This window comes from Lolium rigidum, chromosome 5 (genome assembly GCF_022539505.1).
Source record: "Lolium rigidum isolate FL_2022 chromosome 5, APGP_CSIRO_Lrig_0.1, whole genome shotgun sequence".
Classification (NCBI taxonomy): Eukaryota; Viridiplantae; Streptophyta; class Magnoliopsida; order Poales; family Poaceae; genus Lolium; species Lolium rigidum.
Window position 1 is genome coordinate 156999248 of NC_061512.1, and position 10238 is coordinate 157009485.

General features: G+C 45.8%; 1 protein-coding gene across 1 annotated transcript; it reads right to left on the reverse strand.

Annotated features, from left to right (window-relative positions):
• Positions 1-1027: 1027 nt before the first annotated feature.
• LOC124651968 (FRIGIDA-like protein 3) lies at positions 1028-5106 on the reverse strand. The gene is made up of 4 exons (XM_047190988.1): positions 4936-5106; positions 3543-4577; positions 2496-2665; positions 1028-1658 (listed from the first exon to the last, which is right to left on the reverse strand). Exons 2-4 carry the CDS (start codon positions 4564-4566, stop codon positions 1239-1241), a joined length of 1614 nt encoding a protein of 537 aa, XP_047046944.1. The 5' UTR covers positions 4567-4577; positions 4936-5106; the 3' UTR covers positions 1028-1238.
• Positions 5107-10238: the final 5132 nt, after the last annotated feature.

Sequence of the window (10238 nt, forward strand, 5' to 3'; positions counted from 1 at the left end):
GGGAGAATAGGTGAGCCACCATCTCTTGTGTTTGATTGCAAAGTGGGCTTTTGTTCCACCCTCTCTTCTCAAGACGGTTCTCCCTCCCTTAATTGTAGGAACCGTAATCAATCCCTGATCTCCATGTTTCCCGTAACTTAAAATCTTGTAGGAAACTTTTCGTAGGTGTAGCATTATTGGCCTAAATATAGCAATCACGGTTGATCAGGAACGTTCAAATTTTCTGCGTAGTCGCCGTTGCATTCTTACAGCTTGGCATGCTTTGATGCCGGGCCATCCATCCATGAACCATCCGTCCTGATCATCATATCAAACATTTTGCGCAAGGTATGCCCATTTTGGGGAAGAAATGGGATTAGAGCCTCCCTAGAGCCCTTTTCTTTAAAAAAGTGAATACTTAATTTCAAAGTTTCAAGTGATTTTTAAAAATACCTTGCTGTAGTCAACTATGTCAACAAATTCTAGAAGTTTTGAAAGTGGCATTGTTCATGCTCTCAGATCTGCATTTTTGTTATTTTTACCAAGGATAGAATACAAGATATTTCGTATTCAAATTTACACAAACAAGTCATTGACATTCTAGTATTTTCGTTGGAATTTTTCGAAGCTACAGATTTGAAATCGGGTTGACGCTCTCCATTTCAGGGCCCACATGTAGTACAAACCACACTTTTTGCCGTTCAGGAAGACACAACATAAACACGAGCAGTGTTAAATCTAACTGAAGGGCAGACTTTCCACAGGTTCGTGTGCTTCTGCTGTTCTCCATCATCAAAATCGTAGCGTTTTCATACCTTCCTGCTCTTCTGCGAGCTCAGAGGGAGTCCGACGGTTTATCACCATCTCTCGGGGTGCCAAAGGCAACCAGACAGCAGTTGTGGGCTTGAGGCTTGGTACAATGGCAGACAGCTAAAAAGAAATAAAGATGCCTCCCCTCCAAACTGCCTCCATCCAAGAGCCACATGGAGACTCACCATCGTATAAAAGAAGCATACATTGATTACATGTGCAGCAGAAGATACACAGATTAAAACGTAACTAGACATTAGAAGTAAATTATGTCATAAGTCGTGACATAGAATTAACAGATTTTCACAATAGCCACTCATAGCACACACACACAAGCGAGTGGTCCGACTATTTTCAGCTAGGCAGACTAGCTAGCGACTGATACAGCTACAACACAGCGGAAGGTTAAAAAGCTACAGATAGTTAGGAAAGAGCACAGCTCTTTCCCATTAGTGGATATAAGGTACCTGGTACTGCATTGGGTACCCGTTACCATAGTACGGTGTGTGGGCAGGTGAGATGGTGTAGGGAGCTGCCGCCGCGTTGATCATTGTAGGATGGTGGTGGGCCTCGGCACCATAGACAAATTGCCTCTCATAAGGGTATGGATGCCTCTCCGGGGTTGCCTGGTAGAAGCTCTTCTCAGGGAAGCTGGTAAGACGGGGTGCGTAGGCCGAACCGTTGGCACGAGGCCTCTTGGACTGCGGCTTCGCAGCTTCAACAGCCCTCCTCTTGTCTGCTTTGGCTTTCTCCAGCTGAACCACCCTTTTCTGAAGTGGATCCACAGGATATTGCTCCTCCAGCTTGTGCTCCTCAATACACTTGATGACAGCTTTCAGTGCAGACAGCTCACGTTCATTCATCTCATTCTGAAAAGAGAACAGCAATTAATCAGACAAACTATGTTGCATGTAGTACATGCAAATAACATGCTTACACACAACACACGCACCAACATGAAAATGACAATCCAACTGCTCTAGAGATTTTGTACACTGTTCAACCCAACTGCTCTAACTTTCTATTGCTTGCAAACTAAGATAGCCCTCTATTATTTTAATTCTCCACAACCTACCTCATGCTCCTGACATCAGGTGAATGGATTCAAAAAAAATTCACCTCTGTGATGTCATCAAATCCAATACTGATCCATTTAAGGACTAATAATAAAATCGAATTCTACTAGTATAAGTAAAACTACTAAAGATTCTAAAACCACTCAACCACAAATGTTTATAACTAAAAATTACTGGATAGTCAAAAGAATGACATGTCTGGATCATGAGATAAGGCACGAAACTCCTTGACACAAACAACCATAGGTCATATTTGATAATGCCAAAGGTGCATGGTGTCTTCGCATCATCATAAAATAATTAGACTAAATGAAAACAAAGCCCCTTCCTTTCAAGTAAATTGAACATCGCCACTATTTGAAAATGTCTAACTGAGAAACAAGTAATTCTGTAATCTACCTCACACGGTATGATGGGTGAGAACAAAACAAATTTAGATCAGCACCTTATGTTAGATAGCATAGTGTTTTCTTAGACACCCTGACACAAAAAAGTTGGTGATTTGGTGCAAGTGCAGGCACATGTTTAATTATTGGCTTAATGCAGCGAAAATGTATCAAAATTCTTCACATGTAACACCTTCAAGACTGGCAGGCATCATATATTTGTACTGATAAAGCTAAAAAGCACCTGTGCTCCAGGAGACATTTTTCCGTTCTTGGCATGTGACACCTTCTTGACCTCCCTCAAATATGCTTTCAGCAGTTGCACCGGCTCAAATTGTTCAGTGAGTCCAAATGCATAGGCCAAATTAATTGCATCAATTGGCCTTGCACTATCCACCAGGACTCCAATGACACCTGTCCACAAGAAATTCCATCAATAAATCACTTAGTCAAGAAAAAATCCTTAAACATGAGAAAAAGGAAATAGTTTAACATAAAAGGAGAATCACTAAACGATGAACAGTTAAGATGAGAGCAAAGAGGGCAAGGCAAACAAATGTTGATCATGTCAAATCAGATGCAGATGCAAGATTCGTTTTCACAACTTTCACCAATAAAATATATGAAAAAAAGAGGAAATGCTTTCACAATCTGTGTTACAATACACAACCAGAGTGAATGGAGCATAATGAACAGCAAGAGGTTTGCATGAAGTCCAATCGGCTTCCAAATATTTTGATACATGACAAAAAAAAACATCAAGACTTAAGGACTGGTCTTGTGTACTACTAAGTGCAATAAACCAATTCGATGATACCACCGAAAATATACAACCACACATTACACAACAAAAATCACAGAGTAAACTTTTGAGAAGAACAAATCTTGAAGAATAAGGAAAGCACGATAACATTTAGGTTTAAAGATCTTATGAACTGGCCGGTTAACAATGGGCATGGTTTATAGGCGATAGTGCAAGCACGAAAACAAAACTAATGTGTTAAGATATAGCTCATGCTACAGCATAGGTAAAGTAGGAATTAGTGGTATATGAAAGAACTTTCGGAGGGGTAATACAATAAATTATGCTTTCAAGTTTGACAATATTTTCAGTGCTCTAACTACCAGCAAATAGTTGTTTATACACAAATAGGAAAACTAAGAGTTTTCCAAGTGAAAACAACATTCAGTAAGCATTTGAACGGGACTGACAAAATAATATCGTTAAGTGATATGTGACAAGCAATGTTTATTAGAGATAGATGCATGGTTAGTTCATCATTGCACAGACCTGGCATCTTCTGCGACAACCCAAGCAACCGGCAGAGCTCGGGTGTTTGGCGACGTCGGCTGACAGATGGAAGTAGTTTGCACAGCTCGTCTTCATTGAACTCAGCAAAAATACCAAAGGTAGCAAGCAGCTGCAGAAATGCATGTGCTTCCAGGCAGTTCCCATTGCTAGCATCAATGTCAAGGCTGTCCAACTTGGACTTCCACTCAAACGCAATCTTCTTGGCCCTCTCCTTGACATCTGGTGCGAGCATTTGCCCCTCAGACAAGAGACCAGTTACGGCATCAGCTTGCAGCTGCACAAGAGACTCCATCAGCATGAGGCACGTCCTTCTGACACCCAAGAGGTCCCCATCCTTCTTCCCATCCAACACCAGGTTGTCTCCAGAGTAGAAGTCCTCCAGGGACTCCAGCACCAGGACGTACGGACGCGACGCTCCCTTGAGCGCGCTCGGGATCTCCTCGCGGATGGACGTCAGGTTCTTCCTGTTGTCCGATATGAACCTGTGGAGCCCTTTGACATTCATCGCCTCGCAGAGGACAGCAAGCTCAGAGCGAGGCTTCGCGGCGGCGGCGCTGCCATCTTGCATGTGCGCGTTGTCTTGCTTCGCGTCAGGAGCACCCACGGTGGTGAAATTACTCTGCGGCTTGTTCTTGGGGACGTTATAGTTGACGTTGAGAGAGAGCTTTGACTTGCCGAAGATCATGGCCAGCGCGGCGTCCCTCTTCTCCTGCAGCCTCTCGAGAGCGGTGAGCTCCTTGGCGACCACGACGGCCTCCTTCTGCTCCAGCATCTTCTGGGACTTGGCGACGGTCTCCTGGAACTCCTGCTCCTGCTTCTTGAGCTCGTCGAACTTCTTCTTGAGCGACTGCTCGAGGCCGCGGAAGTGGTCCTCGAGCTGCTTCCACTTGAAGCTCATGGTGACGGCGCTCTGGCTCTCGAGCTCGGCGAAGGCGTGCTGGAGCTGCTGTATCTTGAGGCTCGTCGACTCCATGAGGGTGGCCACGGACTCCATGTCGGACATGGTGACAGACCCTGCGCAGAAGGCAACGACAGCACAATCAGTCGATATAATCCGTGCAAACAGCACCTAAATCGAAGCACCGGGGCTGTACAAGCTTAAATTTTTTCAGATGTTTTCCTCGAATTGAGTCGGCTATCTTCTATAGAGCTTGGTTAGCAAGAACAGCGAGACGTAGCTAGGCGTCAATTTCGTTCCTAGCGGTGTATGCAAGACACGGGCAACAGGGAAGCGGAAATCGTCATGGATGCCCCGCTGGGCGGAAGGATAAAGCGCTACCTACTCCCACCGACAGCATAGCAAGCTAGCGAGGCTGAAATGGTGGTCCGGACGGCTGGATCTGAGGCTTGGGAGGGGAAATTGGGCGCTTACCTGTGACCGAGGCGGGCAGGCGTTGGACGAGCTCGCCGTCGCTGCTCGCCCCCGTCCCCCGCCTCCAACTCCGGCGGCTGGGGAGGAGATCGAGGGGGGATGGGGGGAAGAGGAAAGGAGAGGAAACCCTAGGGGAAGGTGGCGTGGAGTGTGTCTTTTGGGGATGGGGATGGAGAGGAGATGAGGAGAACTAGGAGAGGGCAGCAGCCAGTGCGCGCGTAAAGGCGTGCGGGCTCTACCTGGCAGTGACCAGAGTGAGCGACTGGAGTACAGTGGAGTCCGTCACTAATTACTCTTTTTAGAACGTGCTTTATTCACAAACATAGAGTCATACAAATTGTTTTCCCAATACACTCTCGAGGCACACCTCGCCAAATAGATAAATTAAGAGACTCACCCACATGAGCTAAACGATGCGCTGCATAGTTTTTTTGAAACGACACGAGACAAATATACATGTCAAGCAACTTTGCACAAGGAACTCCACAAGAAGTAAAATTACAATTTCACTCTTAGGAAAACCTGTGCCTCGCCGAAACATCGTCCATCGTCCTTCGCCGCCACCATGGTAGCACCGAAAAAGAGGCGAATAGCCGCCGTACCTAGATCTAGGAGAGCACCATCGCATTCAAGGATGCTTTTTGAGCCGATGAACCGGGCCGCCGCAAACGACGAACCCGAGACTTTGTGGCACGTCGGCCGGGATCTTCCCCGTGGTCACCAAATCCCAACGCCGTCAACTTCACCCGACATAGTCGAAGAAGAGAAACGCCGCCGCTCGCCGTCATCCACGCGCCCAAGCGCAAGACGACACACACAAGCTGCAGTAGTCGGTGCGATCAACACCCGTGAGAGTGCCGAACACCAACCACCGGACACAATTCTCACCAGATCTAGAGACCGGCGAGACAACCAGGCCACCTGCCCCACGACGCTTCCGGTTAGAGCGACGCCGAGACGGAGGAAGAGCAGAGGCAAATTATTTCGACGCGGCGCAGTCTCCTCCATAGAAGCAGCGCCTCAAGAAAGCACTAGGCCAACCCACTACAGGCCGGAGCCGTTACTCCGGGTCCCCACCCCCTCCCGTCGCCGGAGCGGCCGACGGAGGAGGCAGGGACCGGCGAGTTGGCTGCTGTAGTTGGGGGCAGCGCCGCCGAGTTCCCTTTCGCTGGAGCGGTTCCATGCGCTGCATAGTTTTGCAAGCGATTTACATGTCGGATCGAACAAGAACAAAATGAGCCTACCAAGACCTTGATATCTAGCCCCTCATCCTTGGCAAAGGAGAGACCCATTCTCACTCACATCCCCTCAGCTAGCTTCGAAACTGTTACGTAGGGAAACTTGCACTTACACGCAGCCACACAAATCCCACCATGATCACGGACAACGACCCAGCTCCCATGCAATTAGAAGAAGAGAACAAGGATGCATCAACATTAACCAACAGAGTACCTTCCGGCGGTGCATGTGGTCAGTACTACCTCTGGTTAGGTGTGTTGTGATCAGCTCGTTGTGTAGGCCTTGATCTTCATAGCCACCCCAACAGGATTGATACTACCTCCCTCCTCGAATAGCTTGTTTCGAGCATCCAAGAAGGTGCCAGAAAGTCACTGCAAGTGGTGTGGCTTCATGTCTCGAAGATCTAGCCAAGAACTTAAAGAGCCAAAGTTTGGGAGTAGTAAAAACTAGCCTGTTAAACTTGATATTACATTCAGATTTCACTTCAGACCATATCTCACGAGCGAAAGGACCAAACAGCGTCGCATGCTCCACACTTTCTTTCGAATAACAATGGATACAAAGCGGTGATGCAGGGATATGTCAGCGTTGCAACTGTTGGCCAGACGGAAGACAATTATGAGCAAATCTCCATAAAGTAATCTTCATCTTCCCCGACGCTAGAATTGCCCATAGCGCCTTCCAGTTGTTAGCATCAGAGGTTTGATCAGAAGACATACCACGACCGCGACCACTTTGAAACACTAGCGTTGCCTCCCTCCAAGCTAAATGATAAGACGATCTTACTGTGTACATGATGATCTTGTTATGAGGCCACGACAAGTAATCATTACCGCCAAAACGGCTGATTGGGATCCGTAACACCTTGCTTGCAACATCCTCTTCAAAAACATAACGAACAAGAGCGTCATTCCATGACAGTGAGTCTGTATTTAATAGCGAGTTCATTGTCTGCCCTTCTAACAAGAGGTACTCGTACGTCTCAAACGTATCTATAATTTTTGATGATCCATTCTTGTTTTACACCAATTTATATATGTTTTGCTTACACTTCGTTGCACTTTTATATGATTTTCGGCACTAACCTATTAACAAGATGCCACAGTGTCAGTTCCCTGTTTCTTCTGTTTTTGTATTTTAGAAAAGTTGTACAGGAAATATTCTCGGAATTGGACGAAACAAAAGCAGAAGTTAATATTTTACCGAAACGAAGACAGAGTCCATAGGGGGTCGAGGAAGTGCCACAGGGCGGCTAGACCTACCCTTGGCGCGGCCTGGCCTTGGCTCGCGCCAAGGGGGGTGTGGGCCCTCCAGGCACCCCACCGACCTAAATCCTCCGCCTATTTATACATCTTCTCGGGAAAACCCTGGATACCCGAGCCTCCATGCCGCCATCGCAGAACCCATCTCGGGGGGGGGGGGTTCTGAAGCTCTTCCTGGCACCCTGTCGGAGGAGGGAAATCATCGCCGGAGGCATCTACATCGCAATGCCCGCCTCCGAAGTGATGCATGAGTAGTTCATCCCTGAACTATGGGTCCATAGCAGTCGCTAGATGGTTGTCTTCTCCAATTTGTGCTTCATGTATAGATCTTGTGAGCTGCCCTACATGATCAAGATCATCCTTATGTAATCCTACATGTTGTGTTTGCTGGGATCCGATGAATATTGTATACTATGTTGAGATTGATTATATATTCATGTCATATGTTATTTGTGATCTTGCATGCTCTCTGTTGCTAGTGGAAACTCTGGCCAAGTGGATACTTGTGATTCCAAGAGTGAGTATTTATGCTCGATAGTAGGTTCATGCCTCTAGTTTTCTGGGAGAGTGATAATAACTTCTAAGATTGTAGATGTGTTGTTGCTACTAGGGAGAAAACAATAATGTTTTATCCAAGAGTAATTCTATTGTTTACTTTACACACATTGCTTAATGCAATAATTTGTTGCTTGCACTTAATACTTAAAGGGGTTTGGACGATAATCGGAATGTGGATTATTACTCATAGATGCGGTTGGATTACGGTCTATGTATTATGTTGTAATGCCCAATGAAATCTCATCGTAATCATCTTGTCATGTATGGTCGATATTCTGTCAATTGCTCAGCTGTAATTTATTCACCCAACATGTTATTATCTTTATGGAGAGACACCTCTAGTGAACTGTGGACCCCGGTCATGTTTCCTTTACATTGATAAATTCATCTACTGCAATTGTGTTCTGTTTAATTTCTGCAAACATCTATTTCCACTTGATACATCTAATCTTTTGTGTTGAGCAAACCAGTAAGATTGACAACCTCACTACAAGTTGGGGCAAAGTACTTTGGTTGTGTTGTGTGCAGGTTCCACGTTGTTGCTCATGCCGGTAGTGCGCCCTGCCACTAGTCATCTAGCAACACCTTCAAAAGTCACGCATTTCTCCTACTTGTCGATTAAATCTTGATTTTGTACTGAGGGAAAACTTGCTTATGTGCTCATCACACCTTCCTCTTGGGGTTTCTCAACCGCTTCCACAACAACGCTCACCAAGATTGTCTGGCGCCTTCACCGGAGCACCATCAAGATTTTCTGGCGTCGTTGCCGGGGAGAAAGAGGATTTCTGCAAGGGGGTCTCTCATCTCTAATCTATTTACTTTGTTATAGTTTGCTTAGTTTACTTTCCTTTGTTTTGTTTGCTTGATTATACCAAAAACACAAAAAATAGTTTTATTTATAGTCGTCTTTATATCAAAAACACACAAAAAATTAGTTTCTATTATAGTTGTTATTTTTGTTGCTTAGTTTTAATTTTTTTAAAATGGGTGACAAGGTATTAACTTGTCAATACCTATAAGTTGTAGACTAGAGTTTCGTGAAAAGTAGAGGGCAAGTAGATCTCGAAGGTTTCAACCGAAAAGGTGCTCGACTGCTAAAAACTAGTGTTATGTTGACAATGAATCGATCCTTTCTTTCTCCCTCGACTCCCCCTTATATAGGAGGCGGAGCCGAGGGTTTCGTGACGTACAAGTTACAAACAGCGGGAGTCTCTTTGAGTTCGTCCCGTAAATTACAAATCTCTATTCCTATTATATCTCTAACTTTCATATCGACGCTTTATTGGGCTTCCGGGCTTCGTAATCTTCGGGTCGTGGACCTTCAATAAACCCCGGGTACCTTCTTTGGCAGGCCCATTGGAGATGCCTATGTTAGTAGCCCCCGGGATTTTGCTTGAGGGCTCTCGCCGGTTCCTTTGCAGCTATGCTCACACGCTGGATTATATCTGCAAGCTGTCTACCAAGGGCATTGTGAAGGGCAAGCAGCCCATGCAACCAAGGCCTGCGGTACCTGCCGCTGAACCCATGCTGGTGCAGCCGGAGGAGAAATGGGAGAAGACGGAGCCGGGCATGGTCAAATTGAATGTAGATGGCTCTTTCCGGCACAACATGGCACCGTTGGAGCTGGAATGATTCTGCGAGATTCTGAGGGGAAGACCGTCTTCTCGGCCTGCCGGTCCCTGCACCACTGTAGCTGAGCGCTGGAGGCAGAACTGCCAGGAGCCCATCATCGTCGAGTTCGATAGTACTGCTCTGGTAAAGATAATCCTCAGCAAGGAGCATGACAGATCCACTCTAGGGCATCTAGTTTTAGAAGTTAAGCGCCTTCTAGGTTTTGGGGGATGCATTAATATTGTAAAGATTTGTAGAGGTAGGAATAGGGCTAGTGATGCTTTAGCTCCTTTTAGTAGAGGAAGTTTCATCCTTAGGGATTGTAATGCTACTGTTTGATGAGTAATACAATTCTTCCCCCACCCCCCCCCCACCCCCATCCCTCAAAAAAAAAGTGGACAGTTTTTGAATATTATCTAAAATAAATTTACACTTTTTCTAATAAATAGGTAACTGTTTTATAAGTAGAGCACAGTCACGTTTTTCACCGTCCAATGTCTTCCCGAATCTCAACTAGCTCCATCTCATTTTCTCTATCTGTTCTGTGTCCTAAGTAAGAGCATGTCTAACAGACCCCTTAAAAGGGCCAAACCCGTATAATAACCGCCGGAATACGGGTTTCGGCTCTACCCG

Coding starts and splice junctions, on each gene's coding strand:
- LOC124651968 (XM_047190988.1), bottom strand. CDS start 4,566: ATGTCCGACATGGAGTCCGTGGCCACCCTCATGGAGTCGACGAGCCTC. Junction 2,666..3,542: donor GTTGTCGCAGAAGATGCCAG/GTCTGTGCAATG, acceptor TCTTGTGGACAG/GTGTCATTGGAGTCCTGGTG. Junction 1,659..2,495: donor AAATGTCTCCTGGAGCACAG/GTGCTTTTTAGC, acceptor TTCTCTTTTCAG/AATGAGATGAATGAACGTGA.